Genomic DNA, 27281 nt, shown 5'->3' on the forward strand with positions numbered 1-27281 from the left:
AATCCTAAATAAAACACAGGCCCAAATCTAAGGAGCCTTCTACACTGGCTCTGTAAGCCATCCAATGGCTACCACATTACCAGTTAAAATCACTGCTCCTAGGACAGTAACCCCAGCATATTTTTAAGCAGAAGTAATACTTGGAGCATGCAAGCAGGTCCGGCCCAGTCCACACGTCAGCTCCCCAAAGCTGCAGTAGCAGGGTGGCCACAGACATCCCACCAGCTCTACAACAGCCAGCCACCCAGGAGGAGCTCGCAATGCCAGAGGTAAACCAGCTGTGGGGTACAGTTAGTACTGTAAAAAAACCTACAGCTGTCCTGACAAGTGTGAATCATCAAGGGCAATCAAAGTTTGCCGTGCTTATTTGGATACACGAGAGATGATCCATTAATCCCGTGCTAATTAGTCTGAAGGGAGTGCAGGCACTGACCTCCCACAAGAGATTAAATGACAACTATATTTACCCATTTTCCTCCCTCAGTATTGACAACTTCTGTAAACAGGCATGGCAACACTGACCGCAGTCAGTTTTGATCAAAGGAGATAAACCTCACATCTTCCCCTCCCTAAAGTTATTTCACAGAGGTCTCCAGAGACACTAAGAAGCGTTTTCCCACTTGAAGCCACGCTGCCCTGCAAGTCACACTGACTTTATCAGGATCTTTACCTGACCAGCCTGACTAGAGTAACATGTGCTGTTACTCTTAATTTCTTTCTGTTCCGTGTCGATGAAGTACTAAGCAGCCTCAACCGCGTTACTTCAGACAGGAAGCAATTTTACAAAACTAAAAGAGGATCCACTTCTACAGTTGGAAGTCAGGGAGGACTCGCTACATCATACAGCAGACTCTCCATGTCAGCCCTCCACTTTCTTAACATCTGAAAGATGTTCTTAACATCTGGATACTTCTGGAATCACATCTTTGTGTCAATAAACATTTCCTATTGCATCAAAGTCAACACCACCTCGACTATACCAGCAGTTCAAAAGGGAACTTGATGTGCAGAACACTTCTGTCAAGAAACACAAACCCCGCAGACGTTTGACAGAAGAATCATCACAGAGCAACGCACAAGTAGGCAAATGCCACATGCAAAGTTCCACCATCATTTAACCACAGTTTGTTAAAATAAAAAATATATAAATCAATGTCTACAATTTTGGAAGGTATGACCTTAAACTCCTAATGGTTCCACGTCAAAAATACAACTTGTTTGATTCAGCATCCAGGACAGGCGTGCAGGGAGCAGGCTGCCGTGTCCATCCCAAGCCCTACACCTCTTTCCCTACCTCCTCGCTGCCGCGCTCACAAGCCCAGACGTGCTACTCCCTGACTCCGGCCGAGAAGCCGCTCTGGAGGCCACGTCCTATTTACTCTCGGGGTGGGGGGGGGGGGGGGGGGGGAAAGTCACCCGATAGCCCGAGCAGAAAACTTCCACCGCAGTCAGCAACCTGTTCGGCTGCGCTGCACGGGCGCATGCAAATCTCCTCGGAAAGTTTAGCGACCTGCTGCAGTTCCTCTTTAAAGGAAAGCGCCCGGCGGCTGCCAAGCCGCCTCCGAGCCCGCTCGCGTGTCAGCCCGCTGCCGGAGGCCTGCTGCGGGGTCACCAGCGGTCCCGGGGCCCGCCGGGCCAGGCCTGCGGCACACACCGGACCGCCCGCCCCAGGCCGCGACGGCAGCCGGCCCGGCCCGGCCGCGAACGCCCGAGGATGGCGGAGGCGGCCCCCGCCGGGGCCGGGCCGGGCCCGCGGCCTCCTTCCCCCGCGCTGACACGGGCCCGCCCGCCCCGGAGCCGGGTCAGCGCGCTGCCGGGCCCGCGCTTGACAGGGCCGGCGCTGACCGCGACCCGCCAGGCCGCGGCTGGCCGGGCCCCCGCGCCGCCCCCCTTCCTCCGCGCCGCCCCCCTTCCTCCGCGCCCCCGCGGCTCTCACCGGGTCCCAGCGCTTCCATGGCGGCGGCGGCGGCGGCCTCGCTGCGGTCCCCCCCGGTCCCGACGACCGCCCCGGGCCCCGCCGCCGGCCCCGCCGCCGCCGCGTAGCGCTTGATCTCGGGAATATTGGCTCCGGGGTGGGGGCCTGGCGCGGGAACGGGGGGGGCGGCGGCGGGGCGTGGGGAGGAAGAGGAGGAGGGGGGGACGCGGCGGGGAGCGGTCCCCGAGCTCCGCTTCCCCGAGCGGCGGCGCAAACAATCCCCCCGCTGCGCCGCCGCCGCCGAGCCCGAGCGCGCCCCCGCCGCCGCCAGCACGCGCCGCCTCCCTCCGCGCGCGCCCCCCGCCGCCCGGGCGAGGAGGAGGAGGAGGAGGAGGAGGAGGAAGACGAGGCCCCTCCACGCCGCCCGGCGCCGCCGGCTCGCGCACGCGCGCCGCCCCCCCCTTGCCAGCGGGGTCGCGCACGCCGCGCGCTCCCTTCCCACGCCGGCGCGGCCCCGCGGCGGCAACAGGTGACGGCGGCGCCTTCCTGCGCGCGCGGCGCCGCCCCTCGCCTCAGGAGCGGCGGGCGGCCCAGCGCCGGGTTCCGCGGCCGGGGGGGAGAGCTACGCTCCTCCCGTCCCCGTTCCCCCCCCCCCCCCCCTTCCTCCCGGTGCCCGACATCTGTTCGCGGGTTTAATAATTAACCGAACAGAGTCAGGCAAGTCGGACGCGCTCCACGACGGCAGCTTAGCGGGTGCTTTCCGCCCCCCCCCGGGGCTGACCCGCAGCTACACGGCTCTGGCTTGCCACCCGTTCCCCGACCCGGGGAACTTGGCCAGGTTATAACTAATTACAGCCTGAAGAGGCTCCTGCACCCGCTCTACTGCCCTTGTGCCATTTAAACCTCCTGAAAAAACAGCATTTCTCAACGGGGACCAGCTCATTACCCAAAACGCGTGTCCCCTGAGGCGTCCTGTGGGCACAAGATGGCCTGGCTCAGAAGCAGGCTGCCTTGGGAGGGCTCATCTCAGCTGGTTGAGATGGATGGCAAACACGGGGCATTGCCCCAAGCAGCCAGGGAAGCAGCAGGTTGGGAACTACCTGGTGCCCTCAGCTCCCAGGGCACAGCTCACAGTGGCCCTGCACCCGCTGTGCTCCATCCCCTTCATCCCTCTTGTCAGCTGGTTTCAACCAGCAGCGGCATGGAAGCAGGTTTGCAGGCAACGAATTTATCTTTCTAAAAGCTAATATTTCAGGGCAAGTACCCTTAAATTAAGGGGGTTAATGACTTTCTGCCTTTTTAGGCGGCTTTTCCAGTTTAGTGAGCTGCTCCCTCACACCCCCCTCGGGTTCTGTTGAGCCAACAATTCTCAGCTGACTCGCAAGAAGGGCGGAGGTCAAAACATTTTATAAATAATAAATGCCAAGTCCATTTTTACTTGCCTTTTCTAACCTGCAGTGTTGGTGTTTTCCGAGTTGAAACATCAAAAACCTATTTTAAAATGAAATGCAATCTGCGATTCTCATACCATTGCCTGACAGCAGCTGATGAACACTTAAGGGAAACACCAGTTTTACAAGACCAGTAACAAAACCCTGTGATGTCAGGCAACGTTTCCATGCTATTATTCACCATCTCTATAAGGTGTAAAAGCCATACACGTGGGGCTACGTAAATAGTACTTTAAAACCCACCAAAGATAGAATCTTTGCCTCAAGAAATGTGCAATACATTAGTCCTGTGGTATGCTGAGTATGACATCTCAAGCCTGTATTTAATGCATTATACAATCAAAAGAGTCAGCAAAGCAATTAACTAGATAAATATTACGAAGACATTGAGACATCCTGGCTGCTGACACAATCAGAACCTTATTTCTATATGTTAACCTACTCTTACATTGAAAACAGCAATGTCTTTCCAGCAGTAAGACCTAATTTGGTTATGACAGACAATAGTTAGTTCTGAAGATTTGCTTCTAAACATCACGATATTCTATGATCTCACCTGCTAGAAGGTGTGGAAAGAGTATTTTATTTAGTAAAAATATATTCATAAACTAGCTTTTTAAAAAATGAATTTTTAATGTGATACTTTATCCAGGTCTAAAAAAATAGTTTGAATTTAGCTTTGAATCTCCTCAATGGCAAACATCTACCAAGAATTGCCAACTCCACCAGATTGCCTTTGCATGGCAGCTACAAGTAACAGAACTCAGTACTGGGAATAACCTAATACATCGGGCAGCCATATATTAGGTTATGTAGGGGCATCTTTTTGGCCCTTTCTTCTGAGCTGACTCTCAAAACTGTTCTTAACAGAGCAGAAAGCTTAAATGAGTAAACACAATAAACTGCTTGCTAGCTTTTTGCTTTTTTTCATGGCAGACTTCCTAGAAAGATCCCCAAAATCCAGGACTTTCTAGTGAAATCCCACCACCTTTTTGCATTGTGACTTACCAGGTAGAGAACAGCACGGTGAAGCAAAGGGCTGCAGTTACTGCTTCCTTGGCAAAGAACACAGCAGTCTGCTGAAAAAGGATGAATGGCCTTAAATACTGGGTGAATGTATTTTGTTTACATTTGTACAACAGTCTAAGCACTCCGAGGATTTATTCCTTCACAGAAGTTAGTGCCTTTTTAAAAGCAGGTAATTTAATTTATTACTAAAATTGAGGATTACTTTTTCTCTTGATTCTACCCAGTAGGTTAGAGGTAGTACCTTAAGTCTTATTAATGGATTGATGGTAGTTTAGTAGTGCCAGCCTCTGTGTGCCCCTATTACTAAACAACAGTTATTAAATTACCGTAGCCCCTGTAGCAGCTACAGGAAGTGAGAACTGTGTTGTGACATTTGCAGTGGGTTTCACGGACATTTGCTTTTCTCACTTCCTCTGTGATCAGCTCTGTTGGCTCTATGGGAACTATCGTAGTAGGTTACTCCATCTGCTCCTTATCCCCCACAAATTTATGACAGTACCAAACACTCCAGAACTCATACTTGTTTTACTTGCTTGGGTTTTTTTCCTGGGCTTGCCTTCAGTGACAGCAGCTTACTGCTGTTTGACTTGGAAGAAAACACATCACTGTAGTGGTATGTTCTACAAAACACACCTAAGCATTAAAAAGCACCAAACATCTGCAACTCAAAGCAAGGTCCCTGGCACTAGCCCCAGCATACCATTCTCCCTCCAGCTGTGAGTTGGAAACACCTCTAGAAGTGCCAAGCTCTGGGGAGAGAAGGAGATGGCACACGTCTCGCAGCCACTTAGAGCAGCTCAGTGTGGAAGCGTCCTGAGCATCTGACCTGCCAACCTTCCCATCTGGTAGAATCGGGGGCCTTACACAGCACAGCTTGGAGGTGTTAATGGGGTGGCAGCACTTCCTAAGGAGCGGGTGTAGAGAAATGAGTTGAGCGTAAGACCTACTCAGACTCGCCTGTACTCCAGCCCCAAACACCACGGGAGGGCTTCTGACCTCCCACTAGCCAACGCCTGCAAGATGCACATACCTGCGGCCTCTGCAGGTGGCGCAGCACCAGGCGCTGCTGTCAGCTCCCCGGCTCTGGGAGCAGGCCCAGCGCGCCCTCCCAACACGGCCTAGCCTGAGCTCTGAAGGGGCCATGCACCTCAGGAAGCCTGTTGGGCTCGCAGACCCGAAGTACCCACGCAGCCTAACACAGCACCGAGAGGGCTGTGGAGAGCCGTGCGCGCCTCCTCACACACGGCAGGGCTGCCGGGGCTCGGACAGGCAGCCGCAGGCGGGCCCAGCGCCTCACGTCAAGTACCCCATGACACCCGCCTCACCACAGTGAGGCTACAGCCACCGGGCGGGCTTATAACGCGTGCGAGTGGCCTCGAAGCGCGGGCATTGATTGGGCCAGAGGTAGAGGGTGGGGCTACATGGAGAAACCTACCAATAAACAGCTGGAGGCGGGGCTTCCGTGTCAGTTCTGGGCAGCCATTGGCTGGCTGCGGGGTTAGGCGGGACTGGGGCAGCGCGCGAAGGCTTGAAGCAGTTTCTGACGCGGTTGTGCGGCGGGAGTGCTGGTTATGGCGGCGGTTTCTGCCGAGGTGAGTCCCGCTGCTCCGCCAGACGGCTGGCAGGGAGCGGCGGCTGCGGTCCTCGGCCTGCCAGCGGTCTCGGGGGTCCTCTCGCAGCGGTTCGGTGGAGGGCTGGGAGGAGTAGCGACCCAGGCAGCGGCGCCTCCTCGGTCGCCATCAAGTCTGGGCGGTACCGCGCCACCTCCGGGCTTTCCCCTTCGCTTCGCACCGGCTCCGCTCCCCAGTACAGCCCGCGGCTCGCCCTGCCGCCCGCGGTACCTGCCGGAAAGGCTGCGCCCGGCCTGTCGCTGTGGGCGCGGTGCATGCCGGGGCGCGGGGGGCACTGGCTGTGGGCGCGGTGCCTGCCGGGAGGGCGGTGCCTGGCGCGGGCGGGCGCGGTGCATGCTGGGGGGGGGGGGGATGCTCGTTGGGGACCGGACCCCGCGGTGGGCGTCCGGGATCCCCCCACCACCCTCCGGCCGCTCGTCCCCGCTCCGTGGGCCGCCTCTGTACCGCCGGGCTGCGGCCGCGCTGGCCTGCTGCCCCTGCGGCGCTGCCGTGGCGGCGGGCCCAGGGATGCCGCGGGAGGAGATGGCGGCTGTGGTGCTCGGGCGTCCTGTCACGGAGGAGCCTCCGCTCCCGGTTTAATTCAGGCGGGAGAGGTGCAGGTGCGAGACAGTAAAGTCCTGCCGTTTGCATTGTCATTCCCTCCTAATTATTTTGAATGATAATCCCAGGATCCCGCAGCGTCAGGGGTTGGAAGGGGCCTCAAAAGCTCACCCAGTCCCACCCCCTGCCAGAGCAGCATCTCCCAGACTAAATCCCACAGGAACACGTCCAGGCAGGTTTGAATGTCTCCAGAGAAGGAGACTCCCCAACTTTTCTGGGCAGTCTGTTCCCAGGGCTCCAGCACCCTCACAGGGACAAAGTTCCTCCTTCTATTCCTCTGGAACCTCCTCTGCTCCAGCTGCACCTGCTGCCCCGTGTCCTGTTGCTGCCACCCCTGAGCAGAGCCTGGCCCCAGCCTCCTGACTCTAGCCCTTTGCATGTTTATAGACATTAATAAGGTCTCCTGTGCAGATCAGCTGGGATGTCGATTCTCATTTTGTGTGCGCAGGCTCACCTTAAACATATTTAAATATTAAACATTGTAAAGGTTGGTGTAGCATAAAGTCCCTTCATTAAATACCATTTAATTCTTAAAACGCAGTGTCTGTGTATAAAATTGCATGTAAGGGGTTAGCTGAGTTTTTGGGACGAAGTCAATCACTACACCAACAGCACATCGTTGTAAGGAACGTTCTGTTCTGCTTTGTAGTTTCCGTTAGAAGATTTGAATTCAGACTTGCAGAAAAGCCTCGATAGCGACTCTGACAGCGGACAGGGCAGCTGTGAGACAGCCTCTCCGGGCCACTGCAGCAACGCGATAGCGTCTCTTGACGACAGAGGTCTGTAAAGTTTCCATGAATTGTGTCTGGTGGTTGTCGCCTTTAATGGTGCCTTTTCACTTTATAAATACCTCTTTAGGCTGTTGTCATCACTTAGACTGTAGGAAACCAACCTGCCTTTTTTGAATGAGGGCCTGTAAAACTCTGGAAAGCATTTTTTTGATGTTCAGGAAAGGGAAAAAGTAAATGGGATGTGAGTGAATTGGTTATTTATTTTCTTTTTATGACTTGTTTGTACTTATTTAGTTAGGCACTGTGGGTTTTATTTCTATTTCAAGGCAAATCACTAATCTGTCACTGAAGGATTTTGAGCTTTGCCTTTTTTTAAAGGTCACAAACCTCTGACATCAATTTGGGTCGGTTATATACCGTGCTACAGGGAGAACTGTGTTTTGAAAACCTGAGTTCAAGTTGATTTGTTATAGAGGTTGATGTCTGAGAACTGAGAGATGTAATTTCATGTTTAACCAATTGCTTGTTAATTAACTTGTGGAATTTTCCTCTCCATAGCATGCATAACTTCTTTTTCTTTAATGTATTTTCTAAGATTCAGAGGAAGAGATTTTTGTACGTAAAAAAGCAAAAAGCAAGAAGGTGCTTCAGGACAGTGAGAGTGAAGATGGAGAGGATGGTGGCTCTTTTGTGTGCGATAGTCCAGGTGGAGACAAGGAAGAAGAAGAGGAGAAAGAGAACATTCCTGGTCAAAGGAACAAGAAACCGCATCGGATTCGCCAAGGTCTGCTAGACAGTGATGACAGTGACACTGGTGAGCAATTCCAGATTGAGAACATTGAGAAAAGCAGAAAGTCTGGCTTGCCTGAGAACAAATTGGAAGAGGAGAGACCCCTAAAATCTGGGAAGAAATACAGAAAACATAAACGTGATTTTGAAGAAGACACACCAAAAAGCACTGTAGGAAAATCAAGAAGAAGAAAGGAGAAGGAGAGAAGAACTGAGTCCATTAAGCAGCTGAAAAAAGAAAAGAAGCCTAGAGAAGAGGTATATTGGCAGAAAAATCTCAGCTGTTTTCTCAGCTGTGTTTGGTTGTTGTGTTTCAATGCTTCGGCATTGCTGGTGTCTGCATTCCTACCTCAGGTGTGGGATCCACGGGGATCCATGGAACACCAGATAAATCATGGGTTTGCCTGCTAAGAAAGTGCAAACACTGATATTTGATGGTTTAACGTCAGCGTGCATCGGGCCAGGCAGAAATTACTTGGGTTTATTTGGGGTTTGTTACGTGTGCAAATGGCTTTGGTTGGTATTTCAGCTTTTCTCTGCATTGCATCCCAGTTTCTGGAGGAGGCTTTGGACTGTTTTCAGATCTATTTCTGGTCTAAACAAATGGCCACTTGGGAGGTTGCATATTTTTGCTGTTTATAAAATGTGCATTTCATGTGTTAATTTATTCTCTTTAGTAAATACTAGAATTCCCTACTGTGATATTGGAATATCCCTACTATGAAGTAGGGAATCACCTTATGAATTATCAACTTTACAGTGCTCTAAGGGGAATAGAACTGGCTTAAGATGCTAGGTTAAAGATGAGATGTAATTTTTCTAACTTCTTTCATCAAGACTTTTTGACAGTAACCTTTGAACACATGTCAAAGAACTTCTGAAATGAGTCACACCAACACTTTATTCTTATGGCAAGCAGGTAGATGGTGGTGAGAGGTATCCTTTTAACGACAGCGGATGTCTTCTTGATAACAAAGAACTTTTTGATAATGGCTTAGAAGAGGAGAACGATGACCCCCCAGAGGATGAAGAGTCAATAGAATCAATACGAGCAGCAGTGAAAAACAAAATTAAAAAGTATAAGGTAATGTTTGCCAGTGATATGGATTATTTGGTATTAGTGGGGAATGCTGTTTGGCAATGGTGCACTTCTGCTGTGAGGGAGGAGAGAACAGCCCTCTGATTTTTGTTTTTAAAGACAGAGAGATGCTGTCCTGGAAGTTATAAAGATGATGCTACAGTAGAAGCTTTGGAAATCTACCATAAGTACTGTGTATTATTTGTGTTGGTTTATGGAACTACATGCTCATATTGCTGACCAGCAATGATCCAATACAATTTATTTACTTTTGACTTGTTTGCCCTTGGTAGTGCCTGTGGAACCAGCCAAATAAATGAATTTCTTTTTGTGCACTGTAGAACAAAGAACGATTTTCTGAGGGTGAAGGCTACAAACATGTATTTAATGATGAGAATGAGGAACCTGTATTAAAAGAACCAAAAAGGAAGGTGAAGTATTCTTCTTTTTTTAAACCTCTCCATTGCTTGTTGTAGTGACTCAAATGGGTTTTGTATGATTGCTTCTCAACACTGTCCAATGTTTTTGTTGATTTGCTTTTACTTAATTGGTGGGTTTATTCTGACCCCTTTCAGGGGAAAATAAGCTATTTAGAAAGTATAGAGTCCCATATTTTGTTTGCTGACTTCAGAAATCTTTTTCTTCCCTTAAGGAGCGGAAAGCAGCAAGGTTAAGTAAAGAAGCCATTAAACAACTGCATAGTGAGACCCAGCGACTTATCCGAGGTAAGACTGAAAATCCTTATATTTAGAAGGGTACAAACTATTAAGAAATCCAGGAGACAAATTGAAAGAATTTACCCAAAAGGCTAAAGCTTTCTTTAACCTAGCATGTGTTGCTTAGGGTTGAAGCGTGGAGGACCCTTTTTATTCAAGGATGTGTTCAAAGCCATCTTTGTAACTAATGGGAAAAAAAAATCATTGTTTGAACACTTGAGCTTGTAAACTTGTTGTGTACAGTTAGAGGAATATTTGGAGGTTTTGATAGGCATGTCATAAAACTGAAACTGATCCTGCCATTCTGATAGTCCCATCACAGTTCATTAGGTAATGAATCTAGGGATGTGTTGTGTATTTGGTGTTCAAGACTGCTGCTGTTGAAACATTTTCCCAAACAGTTGTTTGTTGTATTCAAGTTTAAACTCTGCTGTTTGTTCCTAGTCAGATGTCTTTGGTGCAGAATACTTGGGTCAAGCTTGTGTGCCTTTCAGATATATCAAATGAATGCCTTGGGTGGCTTGTAAAATCCCTCACTTCCTTTCTCTGGTAGAAACATCTGTGTCTCTTCCATACCACGTGCCTGAGGCCAAAAGCATTCATGACTTCTTCAAGTGTAGACCTCGACCAGTATGCCAGGGAAACGCCATGGCATTGCTGAAGTAAGGATTCAAACCTTCCTCATGGTTTCCTTAAATGTTGGTGCAATTCAGCTTTGCTTTCAAGGACAACCAGACTTTTGCACACTATATAAGCGTTGCAGGATGTACATGTCTGCTTTGTGTAGGGTCACATCTTGTTTCTGTTTTAATTTTAACTGTTGCTTTGACTGGAAAGTTTTATTAAGAAGCTTTCTGAAGCTCCTTTAATTCCATGAACTCCTGGAGATTTGGAGTGTGTCACTGTTAATGTAAGGCAATGCTCCCTCTTAGCACGCTTACACCATTGAGGTCACCTGGGAGTAGTAACTCCAGGGCAATCTGGGCCTAGTAGTAACTCCAGGGGTAGTAACATGCTCATCCAAAGTTACTTTAATGTGGTTTAGCCTGGGCCACAGCATTGTACTTGGACTGTTTCTGCTTTTGAGTAATTTGTAGTAAAATACTTATGCTACTGTTGCCAAAAAAACCTCAAACCCAACCCTCTTGGGAATGTTGTAATGTAACAAACTAGAACAAACTCTTCACGCTGCTCTACACTTCAGTTTCTTTGTCTCCTCAGAAGGAAGTTTCCCATACCTCTGTGCTTCACCTCTTCCTTCGCATTAAGAACAATATTTAGAAAATAATTTTGCTCAGAGTTTGTTCTCGACCTCTTCTCTCCCATCATGGCAACAATTTCTTTCTGTCATCATCAGGTCTGCTAAATACCAGCTATCCCTAGAAGAAGAATCTGCAGAGACTAAGAACCTGAGCAAGGAGTGCAAAGATGGGCAAGTAGAAGGCGTTCAAGCAGTAGCTAATGAACCAGAAGCAAGCCTTGGCAAAGATCTTGATACTACTGTGAACAAGCCCCTTGCTGATGTAGGGAAGAACTTGACAGAAGACTGTGCTGAAAAGCCTGGGCAGGACACTGATGGTCCTCATGCAGTTAGGACTGAAACAAGCGATAATAATACAGGAGAACAACAGCAGTCTGACTCCCTAAGCACTGATTGCAGTGAACAAAAAGAGAACGAACCTCCTCTGGCAGTTGGAGATGCTGTTGAGCAACGGGACAAAACAGGAGCAGACTCGGAATGTGAAAAAGGCCATCAACAAGTGGAGCCTGGATCAGTGGCACAGCCTGAGAAAACAAGGAGATCCAAGTTGGACAAACTTCGTGAACTGGGAATAGACCTGTCCATCCAGCCCCGAATCTGCTCTGGCAACGAATCCTTCATAAACCTTGATGAGTCTGATTCAAATAAAGGTATCACTTCTATAGTTACAATCCTGTCCTATCTGTCCAAATAAGCAGAGATAATTTGTCTTTTGTCAGAGACTTTCCCATTAATGTTGACATGATAGAACAGCCTGGCATATGCTCTTACTAGTATGGATTCTTTGCTCAGTGTTGGCATCTGTTTTCTTCCAGCTGATGGTTAAAAGGGAAGTTCTGAGTCCTTAATATTCAATCCCTTGAAGGAATATGCTCAGTGATAACTATTTAGTGATGGGTGGTTTACTTCCATTTTGCTGTAGTGAATTATGTTGGCACATTAATTCAGTCTAAGTTACAGCAAAAATATTCCACCATGGTTTATTGTTTTATCAATCAAATAGTATGGGTTCTTAATTAACTTTGAAGAAAAGTCTCAAGACCTACACTTGGTACAACTTTAGCACTCCTTTAAATGCTATTTAATTCAATGAATTTGTGTTTTGAAATGCAATGAATGTGTACTTACAGAGTTGGAAGCCTTGAAAGCACGTTTCTTGAAGCACACTCTTCAAACATCGAAACCCAAAGCTGAACGCACCATAAACATGAACATCATTCGTAAGGAGACCACGTCGGAAGGGAAAGAAGAACTGAAAGTGGATGTGGTACCTGCGGTGTTAGCTGCAGAGAACCTGGATGAAAGAGTCCACACAAAGCCAGGTGAGGAGAAGTGGTCATGGTTGAATTGGAAAACACTTTCTCTTCCCTCCTCTCATTCCTCTCTTCCCAGTGCTACCCTGTGATACAGATGAAGGGACCTTAGCATGTGCATTCCCTCTGATGGATGGTGCTGTTCTAGAAAAGAATCCATAGCACTGGCCAGTGTAGGACAGCCTCAGATTGTTGTGACTGGGTCTCTGGGTTTCTCCCCATCTGTACTAACACTTTATGTACACGTATATCTGCACTGCTGTTATCCATCAGTCCTCTCACTGTAAGCCTTAGACTTGAGAACTATTGCCATTTGTACAGTCTCTCATGCTTCCTTAGTTCTGTACTGCAGTTTCTTGCAGAATTGTATGCATCTGCAAACAAAAATCCATGTGGGATATGACTCAGAGTCCATTAAAAGGAGTAGATTATTTGTCAGGTTCTATGGGCACATTATTTTTAGTGCTGTAGCACACCTGCCCATTGTAACTGGCCAGACAGGCCCTATTCTCAGAGTGCTGCACCTGTGACATTTAGGGGTAATGAGGCTGCACAGTCTCTCTAAATTTTGCTTGTTGAAACTAACAGCTCTACCTCTTACAGCTGGCAGATCAGCTCCTAAAAACATTTTAAATCAAGTAACCTTTCAATTCCCTTTTCATGTGTGTAGTTACCTTAGATTGGATGCTTGAAAGCAATGAGGTTAAGGATTCCCTGTAGTGCATATAACTATATTAATTTATTAATTTCTCTCCAGGTGAAAAGCTGCAAGTGCTGAAGGCCAAACTCCAGGAGGCCATGAAACTCCGCAGGACTGAGGAACGCCAAAAGCGGCAAGCCTTGTTCAAACTGGATAATGAGGAGATGTTGGAGGAGGAAGAGGAGGAGGAGGAGGAAGAAGAGATGACAGATGAATCTGAGGAAGAGGAAGAGGACAGTAATGAGGTGTGTATGCAACATTTTTACATAACCAAGTCAAGTTCTCAATTCTGCCTCTTCTCCCTGGTTGGAATTACTCTTGAACACAATATTGGGAAAACTGCTAAAGAATTCTTACTAGAAGCTGAAAAATTGCTGCAGTTGGCATGTTCAGGATTTGGGTTGTCTAAAAGTAAAATTATGAGTATTTTTATTTGTCTAAACAGTATTAAACTCATATATAAATGTATAAAAGATTCTGGTGTCGTTTTTTCTTTTTATATATATGCTTGGCTCATGGTGAGTAGGGGACAGACAGGTCACCAGACATTAAAATGTTTTATTGACAAGTATGCAAGGAAGCTGACAGATCAAAGCACTGATGAGCATGTCTCTGCCACGATTTGGGATGTGTTTCAGAACATGGAGTTCCTGCTTGGCGAAGCAGAGGAAGATAATGAAGATGTAGAAGAGAAACATGTTGAAGATGGTGATAAAGAAACTGACAAAGAATCAATTGATGGAGAAAAGCTTGAGAAATCTGTGCACTGTGATTCTGTTCCCAAACCACCTTCAACAGAGTCTACGCTGCTGCTTTTTAAGGACAGCTCCTCCAAAATGGGGTAAATAAACCGAGCTTTAAAAATGGTGCTTGAGCAAATTTAATCAGTACACGTAGATGTTTGGATCTAACTTACTTCTTGTAAGCACTTCTATCTTGTTCTGATAGTTATATGTGTATTCATATATATTTTATTTTAAAAAACCCCAATGACTGCAATTGTTTAATGGAATAATCTGTTTCTTAATCAAAGTTTCCTAGATGTATTTTATGTGTTTTACCTTGTTTTTTGTGATTAGGTTTGACAGACAATAGCAATTCAACTTGTATGTATTGGCAAATACCTTTTATTTTATGAATTGCAGATATTCTCTTCCTGATGAGAAACTTGAAATGGAAGAAACTGCAGACAAAGGACCTACCAAGTTAGGTAAAGTAGACCTATTATCATAGCTTGCATTTTTTTCCCCTCAAATAAAAGTTTGTATTTGAGATTGGTATTCAATATATTATTTCATCATCTGTATAGTTATACAGTATTCTTATAAAAGTTTGGACTGTGAGAAAAATGGGAGGGCTTGAGGAAATGAAAGGAAAGTAAAGATTTAAATTACTCTGGAAAAAATAAAGAAGCAATTAGTAATAAATAAGATGAAATTCAGTCAAAAAATTTAATGCACATCCTAAACATTTAGCATGAATGAAATCTAACATGAGCAATTTTTAATGACTTTAGTGTCAATGTTGAAAAAGATTATCAAGGACTTTTACTGGATCACAAAAAAAATGTAACCATCATATTCATTCTTGTTTTCTCTTTTTGTTTCTCCCCTTCCTCCAGAGGATGATGATTCCTTTTCCCTCACAACACTGCCAAAAGACAACAGCCATAACAGCAGCTTTGAGCTGATCGGCTCCATGATCCCATCATATCAGCCCTGTAACAAACAGATGTCGCGTGGAGGGAACTTCATATCTGCAGCAGGAGGGTTTAGGTCACCTTCCCCTGGTTTTTTCAAAACAAGCTTTATCAGCTCTGCTTCCAAGGTAAGGTTCTTTCTCCCATTCCCATTGTAGAGTAAGACAGTGGCTACTAAATAAATGTATTTTATCCTGACTGTCTTATCTATCAAAAACATAATACCAGCAGAAGACATCTAGCCAAATGCTTTTATATGAGTAAGATTTCAGAAAGTCAAACTCCCAGAGGTTTAGAATAAATGTCTCTGCTTTGGAATGGATAAGAGTGATATTATAGGAACTTCAATACTAAAACATCAAAGAAAAGATGATATTGAAAATCCATACATTGAAATATTCTTTAAAGCATCCTTACATGGGCTACACAGCATGTGGTATCAGTGAACTCCTGTGATTTATCAGACCAGCATGGACATACTTGAGGCCTGCATGGTGTTCATCCTCTGAAATATCTGAAATGTTTTATTCTGCTCTTGCTTTTGACTTCTAGGATTGCAAAACAAGTAACTTGTGTGTTGTTACATTCCTTTGACTAGAGCTCAGGAAAGACGTCTGAGCCCTCTCTGCCCATAGAAGATTCCCAGGACCTGTATAATGCCTCTCCTGAACCCAAGAGTTTATTTCCAGGGACTGAGGAGTCACGGTTCCAATTTTCTCTGGAAGATGACACTCAGAGCCAGCTGCTTGATGCAGATGGGTAAGTTATACCTATAAAGGATGACATTTTCTGCAGTTTAACAGAAATAAGACATAAAAACCCAGTAAGAATTTTCTAACTAAAGACTTTCTTTCAGGTTCTTGAATGTTGGACAACATAGGAATAAATATCAGTCCTCAAAGCATCAGCTGTCTCTGGCCAGCATGGATGAGAATGCAATGGATGCCAACATGGATGAATTATTGGACTTGTGTTCCGGACAGTTCAGCAGTCAGACTGAGCACGTGCCAAGTACCAGCAGTGACAAAAAGCAAAACATGGAAGAATTGCTCAATCTTTGCTCAGGAAAATTTGTGTCTCAGGGTATGTCCTGAATTCTGTTGTCAGCTTTGCTGGTGATTGGAGTTACAAGCTTTATGTGAAGGTATCATTTAGTTCTGGGCACTAATGAAGAATGTGGAACTTCCGAGAGCTCTAACAATGTGCTGCCTTTGTGGAAGCACGCTAAGTGTCACTTCTAGGATGCTCTCTGACCTTCTAAGAGTAGAAACATCTACTTATCAGACAGATAAGTTGCCATCTCATTACTTTTTTCTGTAGCAGGTTCTCCAACATGGGCATCTTCGGTATTTTCCAAAGCAGAAAAGGATAGTGACATCGAAGACCCAATGGCAGAAGCTCTAGCGCTCTGTTCAGGCTCCTTTTCCACTGACAAGTGAGTATCATTCTTCCTACAATTTACAGAACTTTAGAGCAGTAACTGTCTTGTTTCACTCTTAACATGTTTACTTGTTCAACATCGATTCAAAGTGCTGTAAGCAGAAGTGTGGTGTGTTCTGGAGGTGAAGAATACTACAAATTGCTCAGCACTTGCTGAGCACATACTGGTTCCCACAGCTACTGTCAAGGGGAATTCTTTTTTGTCTTTCCCTGGCAGTGAAAGAAGTGTTGAAGAGCTGTCATCAAACTGAGAGCAGATTGTTAGAATGTAGGGCTTTGGGGTTCTGTTCTGGGCAGTTGCCAACCTCGAGTTGCCAGCACCAAACATCAGTTGGATACCTGCATTAAACTGTAAGAGTGTATGGCAGCCCAACAAACAGGTAACAAGGCTTCACAAATGGGAATGTCAGGGAGGATCCAAGAGGAGTTTGAGAGGGAAACAAGCTCAGAATTTAACACTTGTCCCATGGTTTCTGCAAGTGAAGCCCTAAGGGTATTAAAAAAAATCAGTGCTAATGTTGGGCATCTAAAGCTAAATGCTGTTCAGAGACTGTAGCTCTTCGAACACCTGCAGCTTGAGACCAGCTATCATGACAGTGGAGGTCTTGCCTTGAATTCTTGGGAAGCCTTCATTGGATGTGAAATGAAAATGTGCCTTTCTTTCTTTCGCTTTTCCCATAGGGAAGAAGATGATGAGGGGGAGCAAGAAGAACTTGGCGATTTTCAGCTTGTAACAGATGACAATGCCTTTGACAGTGAAGAGGTACGACCCAATGGAGCAAAGCAACTGCTGCAGCACTCTGTCTATGAGAATTCCCATTTACCTACTTGGCTTTTTACTGTAATCAGCAATGCAAAGTACTGTGGCTTTCAGAACAAGTTACTGAAACACATCCAAGAGCAATGGTTGGATCATGTCCATATAATATACTAGATGAAGCACTTTAGCCTAGAAAAGTCCTCAAAAATCTTATGAAGAGCACAAGAAGTTGTTGTTACAAAGCAACCTGCTTTCAGAAAACCCTTAATTTCCAAAAACTTTTTCTTTGATAGGATGAAAAAAGTGAGGAGAGTGATCCTGAGGATGCAGAAGTTAGCGATGAAGAAGAACAACTGCTGAGACCTAGAGGGGGCTTGAAGAAAAAACTGTAAGTCCATCTTTTTTTATATCTTAATTGCCAGACAGAATTAGAGTATCAAGAGAACTAGAAATATAGTCTGGTCCCCACTCCAGCATTAGTAGCTAATGCTTAGTCTCTTCAAAACTTAAAGATGAATCCAAATTTCTTACTTAGGATATGTGTTAATTTGATGTTACAGATAAATCTTGCTTTCAGAATATTTCAGATTATTATTGATCCTACCGTTCTTTTCCAGAAAACTGCAGGATTTCATGGAAGATGAGGCAGAGTTGTCAGGGAGCGATGTGGGAAGTGAGGATGAGTATGATGGCGAAGACCTGAACGAATATGAAGAGGAGGTTATTGATGAGGAACTCCCTTCTGAAGTGGAATTAGAAAGTCAAATACAGAAATTACACATGTCAGTGACAGTATTAGTGTGTATTTCTGTGTGTGAAGTCATAGCTCTAGGATATAATCTAGACTAACATCCTCCCTTTCTCCTGTGTCGCCAGGAAGGCAATGCTTGATGATGACAAGCGGCAGTTACGCTTGTACCAGGAGAGATACCTCCTTGATGGTGACCTGCACAGTGATGGCCCTGGCAGAACAAGGAGATTCAGATGGAAAAACATAGGTGCCTTTCCAAGCCATACTTGTTAAGAGATGGGGTAAAAGGTTGGAAAGAGTGTTTGTGTGTGTGTGTGTGTGTATGAAACAGCACTCAGTAGTCCATCAGAAGTAAATAAAGTGTTTCAGAAACCAGTTGGGTTGGGGAGGGTTTTGGTTCATTGGTTTGTTGAGGGTTTTATTTGTTTGGGGGAGTTAACTCATCTGCATATTTTCTCTCAAAACTGACAGCTAAGTATTTTTTCTTTCTTCATTTAGATTATGCTTCACAGATTGACTTGTTTCAGAGAGATTCTGATAACGATGATGAAAATGAACAGTTTGATGAGACAGAAGCGAAGTGGAGGAAAGAGAGGTTTGAACGAGAGCAGTGGCTTCGTGAGCAGGTACTACTCAGCTTCAGGGAAGGCATCTTGCTCAGTCTTCATACCACTGCTAGGTGTGAAATTGTTAGTTCCTCAAGTTCAACTCTGGAAGAAATACCATTCATAAATGTATCTTTGGTTTTCCTCATGAATTCTGCTTTTTCTCTTCAAGTATTGTTCAGAGAGAGAAAGGAGACACAAACCAACTGTGCATTAGGTCAGCTTTGTCAGCTGAATGCGATCACAAAATCGTAGGGGTTGGAAGGGACCTCAAGAGATCATCAGGTCCAACCCCCAATGTGTGATGCTGTGGGTTTGCTGCTCGTTAATGGAACAAGGGTGATAAAGTTTCTGAAAAACAGCAATAAACTCTTACAGTAGAAAGTAAATTAAAATACTCTTAATTTACACAAGGGAAGGACTTGGTCTAATTAAAATAATGAATTGTTCATTCTTAGCACGAACTCTTTTAATTTTACAAAGTGTCTTCTCTTTGCTACAGAAGGAAAAAAATAAAGAGCAGGAGGAAGAGGAGGAAGAAATCGGCGAAGACAGTCAATTCATGAAGCTGGCAAAAAAAGTAACTGCCAAGTCCCTACAGAAGAAAGGTAAGCTCATTTGTTACTGAAGTGACAAGCAAACCAGAGACAGCAAGTTTGACTTGCAGTTATCACTTGTGGCTTCCAGTGAAGCAGGACATAGATCTGGAAACTCCAGTGTCTTTTTTTTCTTACTGAGTCCAAGCTCATGTCTTCCAGCTAAAGGTATAAAAGTATTGAAAATGTGCAACTGCAAGGCTGATGATAGTTGTGTGTGTTTACTTAATGAGGTATGCTGCTGCTTGAAAAAATGGTGTAGAGGGGGGGAAAAGTTTCCCTCCATCTTTAAGTCTTTTATTCTTCATTTGCTTACCTTGAAGTTGCAGAGTAGACTGTAAGTGGCATTCAGCCTAGAGTCATCTCTCATTTGTATGGCTCAAAGTGTAATTTTATACAGATTCTTTTCCCTACAGTGTTTAGTCTGTTGTCAATTCCAAGTTGTTCAGTTTGATATAAAATCACCTTCTTCTGAATGAAGTTCAGAAATGGATGTTCTCCTCCTCTCTCTGCCAGTGAACCCAGCAGCAGCAGCACAAGACACGACACTGGTACCTAGGAACCCGTTTGAAACGTTCAGACCTGCCAGCGACATCCAGGTTGGTAAAGGGTCTTCAAAACAGTATCTCCAAAATCAGCTGACTCTTGATTCTGACCATTCCTGGTCTGTGTGGTAGCAGGTAACATTTTAGTAGGGTGTAGTCCTTTCCTATTAAGAATAACCCACTAGAAGAGATAATCTTGTTCCTGTGAGTGGTTTAACAGCAGCATTCCTTTGTCCTTCAGGTGAAAAACGGGTCTCTCTTGAACAGACCTAAAGCTGTCCTTCAGAAACTAGCAGCAATGTCAGATCTGAACCCAAACGCGCCCCGAAACTCAAGGAACTTTGTCTTTCATACGCTTTCTCCAGACAAGAGTGCAGAGGCAAAGGAGAAATCAAAGCTCCAGGTAGAGATTTTGTGCTGCCAGTTGTGTGGCTTATTCCAACTTACAGGCCCAAAGCTATTAAGAGTATTGCTGGTTTAAATACTCTGATTTCTTGTACGTGCTCTCACACCCAATAATTCTCTGATAATTCAGAATTTAAACTTTAGGGGAGGGTTATATTAATACTCTCTTATATCCTGATCTTCTCTGTAGGTGAAGAAGAGAGGTCCCACTGCAGCAATAACCTCTGTGGCCAAACGGCCAAGGGTAGACAGCACAGAGGACACAAGTCAGAGCCGGAGCATATTCCAGTACTTGGAGAGCTGAATATTTCTGCTTAGGACTGGAGGTTGTATTGTGTCTCTTGCCAGTTGTGGTTTATTTTGCAATCATCAGGAAGGTAAACAAGCTGCTGTACATTCTCGTGCTGCCACTTCATTCACAAATTCCAGTAATTTCCAGGCAATGGTCTTGTTTATTCCCCTTTTTGTTGTTTTTTTCTCAGTGCTCAGTGGCAAAGGAGCACAAACCCCACACTTGGTTTGGAATGAAATGCTAACTTGGTCTTTCCCAAGCATTACAAAAACTTACACTACCATGCTGCACGCACAGAATCTCTTGTGTCTTAGTGAAAATACCTCTTATGTGCCAGGTATGACGCAGAAATGCCATGGTTAGCTCAAAGCACAGAGGAAGGGGGTGTTTCTGCAGTTTGGGGTAACAAGAAAGCAGCGTTAACTACAGCAGGACATCTGTTTACACTTGCAGTACGAAGGTAGCTACAGCTTCCTCTGCTGTCTTACTTTCTCTACTGTTAAGCATTTATTAGCTTGACATTTTAAGCAGCTCTTAATTTATATTTAAAATGTATACTTTAAAAAAAGGTCCTGGTCTTTTATGAGGCAGTGTGATAGGGATTTCTTTCCAAGTTTTACTCTATATTCTTACACATACATATTGAATGTGCGTGCGTAGAGAGGGAAGGGTGTGAATGACACATACAAGGAGGTGTGTCGTGGTTTTTTTTATTTGTTTGGGTCTTTTTGAGGAGGGAGAGAGTTGTTTGGTTTAATTTGCCCAGCTGAAGACTCTCTTCAGTCATCCATTCCGTTGTTTTCACATAAGCTGCACTCATTCAAGAGAAATCCTCCAGCCAGTAACAAGGCCCCCTCCAGAAGGAGGAAACTGGATAATAAGGAACCATCCTTCACATCTATTCTAAATAGTGTGAAAGGAACCTGAGACATGATATACAGCACTTCTGCCTTTTTGTTTACATGTTGAATGTGTTAGAGCAGAGCCCAGACAAGGGCCTGCTCTGCAAGGCCAAACACCTCTCTGGGACTTGATGTGACATCCTTAAGTTGCTGATGCTGTCAGAGAAGTATCCTGAACTGTAAATTTTGTAAGGTCATGAGCATACTCCTGGTGTGCTGTGTGTAAAATATTTTACTGTATAATATGTTTATAAAGAATTATGGTACTAATTGGAGGGCAATTTGACAATAAAAGGTGCTTTTAATTTTAGAGGTGGTTGGAATTCATTTCCAGGATTTCATTCAGTTGTGTGTGAGGGGTTTTCCCCAAATTGTTCCTCTGTCTCTGATCTCTGTGTCTTTACCTCATTGCTGCTTTTCTTTTGTAGCCACAACTAAAGCCCTTCACTAGGAACAGCTGCAATAATAGTGGAATACAACAAAAATAACCCCCCTCAATGTTGGTTGGACTGTAAATTCTCAAGTCTTCCACTTGGGTTTGCATCAAATTGTTGGCCCTAAGATTGTGTTTCTGTTCACTGATGCCATAGTTTTGGGGTTTTATAGCTCCTAGACAAAACTTGCTTTCTAGCTGGCTTGAGGCATGCCTGTGTTAGCTCATTCCAATAGTTCCCAATCTGGGATGGGAGCTTTAGGGAAGAGAATGAAGGAGAAAAGGTCGTTCATCAGATCTTTCTTGAAGAACAACATAACAGAAAGAAGATATCTGAATATCCAGCTAGCGCTCTCACTGTGTTTCACTGATGCGTCAGTTGTACTAATTCAGCACAGATTTACTGCTCAAAAAGATCCAAAGCTGCAAAATTTGGCATCTTAATTTTGCCAGTAATGCCTGCCACTAGAGAGCAGCAAGAGAATGCTCTTCCTGTAACCAAAAGGGGAGGGAAGAATGAGTAAAGCTTAAACTATACTCTGACTCAAGGGGAAATTCTTCGTTTTCCATGATCAGTGGCATTGCAAAGGATTAAATTTATGTAGAACTGTAATTGTTACTCCTCTGCATTGGAATGTAGCAGCTTGAAGAACATCTTTAGAGCACTGGCTTTGTCCTGGTAGTCTTACTGGCTTCTCTGCAGCATGTATTAGCCACAAACATGGCATTTGTTTTGCTTTCCCTTCAGAATTTCCACTTCAAAATATGTTTTTCTTGTTTCTGAGCTAGAAATGGATAAAGGTTTTTGGGCCTTGAGGAGCTTGTAAATTGGACTGTGTAGAATAGGGAGATTTCTGACTGTTGGGAGTGACCACTTTGCCCTACAACAACCCTTCAGGAGCTTGAGGCTCGTGAAATGCTGCTGGCAAGTGCTACAACGTGCCCAGAAGCCCCTTGCAGGTGGGTACACGCCCCAGTGTGTGCTGAGGTCCAGGGCATGTCCTGAGGCAGCTGAAATCTCCCCAGCTGGAGGGGCTGAACCCTCTGTCGAGGTGCTTGGCTGACTGTGCCTCACTCCAGCTTTCCCCCAGCACTGAGCTGTGGGATGGGGACTGACCCTCACTTCTGCCCCCTTCTCATCAGCTTCCTCCCTCAGGGCTGCCCCCCACCCCACCTTCTGTCTGGCACGTGGTTAACTTGGCTTTGCCTTCTCATTTTCAAGTATTGATTTAGCTCGCCCCTCCTGGCACTGAGATGCTGCTGCTGTGCTAACAAGGAGAAAAATCCCCTCCCTGTTGCTGCTGGAAGTGCCAAGAGCAGTCTGGGGCTGGGAAGGAGGGATGGACTAAAGGTGGAGGCAGGGAGGGGGGATGGGGTGGGAATGGGGGTCCTGTGCAGAGCTACAGGGCATCCCAGCCCCTGTGGAAGTGGTTCCTGCAGGACCATCCTGGGCTGAAGGAAGAGTTCCACCTGCTTCACCTGCCCATTCTCCCTTCCAACCATACCTTGGTCTAACTCCTACGAGTCACAGCTCAGAGTCAGGACTGGGGATGCAAAGGTGGTTGTGTCATGGTAGAACACCAGGGTCTTCATCCAAGTTCATGGTAGCTGTAATAACTCCTCATCTCAGTGCCTTGCTTTCCCTTACCCCCATGGGGGGCAGGAGGAATAAAACCTCTTGGATCAGATCTGCTCCTAGACTGCACCCCAGGAACCCTTTCTGAGCAGAGTGCCAGGCAGCGCACGCTGTTCCCCGCTGAGCTTGCAGAGGGGCTGAGCTCTTAGGAGCCTAAATGAGAGAGAAGAAGTTGAAAAAAGAACTTACAAGCAGGAGGGAAGGGCCTTGGGTCCGTGTTAAAGGTTAACATTGCAGACACGTTTATAATCATAGCTTTCACCACCGTGCAGCTCCTCAGGGGCTCCAGGCACTCACTGAATTATGTTTTCTTTCCCTTCTCTTCTTTTTTTTTTTTTGCCAAGAGACTGAGAGGAAGAAAAAAAAAAAACCCAACAAAACTATTTGTTTGTCTTGTCTAATTTAATTTATGTTATTTATCAAATAGACAGGTTATTTGGGAAACCAGATGGACCCAGGCTAAAATCATCTGTATTTCCAACGTGTGAAAAATTATGTCGGAGTGGACACGTGAAAAGAAGCGTGCTGTATGTTGTGTGTGCTCCTACCCCGTGAGCTCCTGCACCTCATCTGTCCTGGGCCTTTAATCAGTTGTCCCAGGCCTAAAATGAGGGTTAAAGGACAAAAAGACCCCCAGGCATCCACACAAGTGCGATGAGGAGGGTGTCTTCTAGAGCAGCCGTGTCACAGTTATTTACTCTCGCTGGCTCTCAGCCTGCTCGTTTGCTGGTGTGTCCCGTTCTCCAGGAGTGATGAATGGGGCCCAGGTTTGGGGCATGAAACGGTCCTTTGCCTGGTTTTGGAGCAGATCAGGTGATGTTTTCAGCATCTGTTTCTTTTCCTTTGGGTTCTTCACTATTAGGAGAGAAAACAGAAGCCAGAGCAGCAGGAACAGCCACGGTTTCACACAGGGAAGGTAACTCTGGAAACAGAGATGCAGCATAAAAATATAGTGAGGGAAAGCATGAGCCCTCTTGCAGGCATGTGTTTTCCTCTCTGGGAAGCCAAAGGTAACAGCAGGGGAAATAAACAGCCCCACACTGAAGGAAAGATGGTGCAAAGGTGCTGCCTTGTGTGGGCAGAGCAGTGGCAGAGCTGGTGTTGGGGGTGGCTGGCCGGGCTGCTCTCTTTCACTGCCCCCCCCAGCCTTGGGGCTGCCACATCCATCTCACCAGCATTGGGGTCCTGCTGGAGTTCATCCCTGACTGCCTGTGCTTCATTAAGCACCTGCAATCAAATGGGGAAAATTTGGCAAAGATCTTCCTGCCTTGGGACCCACTGGGCAGGTGTGAGGGGCTGGGCACAGGTGGGACACTGTGACTGCCGGCAGCTCCTGGTCCCCCAGCAGAGCTCGGGGGGTCCCGGCTGCGCAGGGTCCAGCCAAGCTCCAGGCATGGAAAACAGCTCTGCAGGGGGCTGGGTGATGGGTAAAGCCCGAGTTTCACTCTATACTAACTGTTGGTGGTAGTTAGGCCATCGCATGGGCTCTGTGGGGACAGATGTTCCATCCTTGGGGGTTATTATTTTCTTTGGTATCATCCAGAAGCCCAGTCTCTGGCTAACTCCAGCGATGCTTCTCCAGGCAGCAGAGATCTAAACCAGCTGTAATTAAAGAAAATGACATAAAAGATTGCAGGACGAGGGGGAGGGGTGAGAAGCAAATCTTGCAGCTTTGCAAGAGATTAATTTTATTTTTAGCTAATTTTTTTTCTCTCTGTTCCTCAAGGCTGTTTTCATGCAACATCCTCTGTGCCGCTTCCCTCACAGTGCCCATTGATTTTCAATATTTGATGTTGTTCGTGCACGTGGTGCCAGAGGATCAGGATCTGAGACCCATGTTCCCTTTGGAGGGTGAGATGTGCACACGTTTGTGTGGGTCCTTGCACCCACCCAGCACCCCCAAACCTCCCTGCAGCACCTAAACCCTCATCTCTCTCACAGAGGGGGATGCTGCACAGAGCCTGGGCATCCCTTCGTGTCCTGGCGTGGCTGGATGCGGCCATGGTGCTGTGCCAGGCTCAGCACCAAGGTCCCGTCTGGATGGCAGCGTGGGCCAGCGCAGCAGCATCCTTCTGTGCTGCCTGGTTTCCAGCTGCCACAGTTCATGGAGACTAATTTCTGTGCAGGAAGAATAATTAAGCACCGAGGCGCTAACGCCACCTCCCCGGCTGCTGGGGAGCTGCAGAGGTGGGATTTCCACGTTCCTGTTTTACACGGAGCCGAAGGGGGCTTTGAGAACCTCCAACCTCTGCAATTAAACATCAGAGTAGAAAAAAAGCAAAAGCCTTTTCCTTTCTCCTGCTCCCCAGCTCAGTGGATGGGGATCAGGGAGGCCCAGGGGCCCAATCCTGCCCCTGTGCATTCTCCATCCCTGTTTTGGGATGTGGAGCTGCTGCTTTGTCCCAGCTCCAGGCTGGCACAATGGTGGTGAAGGACGATGCCACCGCTTGAGGCTTCTGCAGAGCAGCTTGTTGAGGCACCTCGAGCTTGCCAACCAGTGGGTGCATCCTGCTGCAGCACCCCACGTCAGGGTTTTGGCATCCAGGACCAAATTTCCCATCCTGGCTCTGTTGCCATGGCCAACATCTCCCCCAGGATGCACATCCCGGCTCCGCCAGCTGCAGCCACTCCAAGCAAAGGCGATGCAAAACCATCCAGCCCCGCTGATGTAAAGATGATAATTAAAGCAACAGGCAATTATACCCGCCATGTGTTCCCTATTTTGCATGACGTGAGGGCGATGCTTCCAATGCAAAGCTCTGAGCAAGGCATCCGGGGGGGGATGATCTCAGAGGCAGCGCTGCCCTCAGCCCCGCATCCTTCGCTCCACCTACGGATTCGCTGAGCGCCTGTGATCTTCAGAGGTGGGATGATGTGAGCCCCAAAGTATGATAACAGCTCCTGGGGTGCCGCTGCCCGGCTGTGGGGCTGCAAACAACCCCCACCCAACCCGCTGCCGTCACCCTGCTCTGTCCCCTGCTGCTGGAAAGGGGAAAGGAAAGGAAGGAAGAAAAGATTAGATGGGGTCAACGCAGTTGGCAAAGACCCCCAAACATCTGCAGGGAGCGCGAGCAGGGCTGGAGGAGCTGCATTCCATATTCATCAGCCAGCGCTGCGGCCCCACATACTACTGAAGTCTGGTGTGGTTGGGATTTGGCTGTGCACCGGTGGGGTCTGGGCTGGGGCTCCTGCCAAAAGCCCACGAGCGACATCACTGGTGTTCACCAGCCTGGATGGAAACTGGGGATGTCCAAACAACCCCATCGTGGTCTTGGCAATGCCCACGCCTGGGCAAGGCCTTGAGAAACTGACAGGCATCAGAGAAGGGCAGAGCAGAGAAGTGCCAGGGGTGGCAGAGCCAGGGTGATGCCTGCAGACTGCTGGGAGGGCTGGGGGAGCCCAGCACCAGCCCTGCTCCGGAAAGGACCGGCTTCACTCCTGGAGCTGTGCCACAGGGGCCTCAGGTTGGGTTTAATCCGAAGTGCAGGAACTCGACAGCCAGATCCACACCTAAACCTTGCTGAGCTGGTGTTGCCAGGTCATCCCGCAGCAGAGGTCAGCTCCCTGGGTGCTCATGGTGTCAGTGGATCTCCTGGATGTGTGTCCCCACTGCTGGACATCAGCGTGGACAGTGAGCAGTGGGGGGACACATCCCAACACCCTCCTCGTGTCACCCAAGAGCCCAGCACCAAGCTGTCCCCCCCTCCCCCAGGGAGGGTCCCTGGGGCTGCTAATGGGGGCGTAGGGCTGATGTGGTGTCACCACCCCGGGGTGCTGGTGTGAACCCCACGATGAGGGACAAGCAGGAGGGGACGTTGTGCCCCACTCTGCCCCTGTCCCCCTCTGCCCTGCAGCCCCCCAGGGCTCTAGGGTCGGGCGGGTGTTGCTGGGAGCTGCACATGCATCCTGTGAGGGGAAGAGCACTGCTCCCAGCATCTGCTTGGCGTTTGTTTGTCTTTCATTCCCATTCCTCCCCTGCCTCCCCCCACTCCTCTTTCATCCT

At 47.1% G+C, this 27281-nt stretch overlaps 1 protein-coding gene across 1 annotated transcript; it reads left to right on the forward strand.

Annotated features, from left to right (window-relative positions):
* Positions 1-5966: 5966 nt before the first annotated feature.
* On the forward strand, positions 5967-20319 carry CLSPN (claspin; the record flags this gene model as incomplete). The annotated part of the gene is given in 26 exon segments (XM_084274141.1): positions 5967-6003; positions 6006-6625; positions 7276-7405; positions 7953-8404; positions 9063-9230; positions 9566-9655; positions 9877-9949; positions 10494-10602; positions 11298-11851; positions 12332-12523; positions 13272-13459; positions 13853-14055; positions 14360-14424; positions 14836-15041; positions 15512-15672; positions 15770-15996; positions 16234-16348; positions 17035-17116; positions 17407-17501; positions 17731-17895; positions 17990-18111; positions 18363-18490; positions 18972-19077; positions 19582-19664; positions 19852-20013; positions 20206-20319. Coding segments are annotated over 26 exon segments (4647 nt in total).
* Between the last annotated feature and the right edge of the window lie 6962 nt (positions 20320-27281).

Source organism: Gallinula chloropus (assembly GCF_964237585.1).
Source record: "Gallinula chloropus genome assembly, chromosome: 22".
NCBI classification, from domain to species: domain Eukaryota; kingdom Metazoa; phylum Chordata; class Aves; order Gruiformes; family Rallidae; genus Gallinula; species Gallinula chloropus.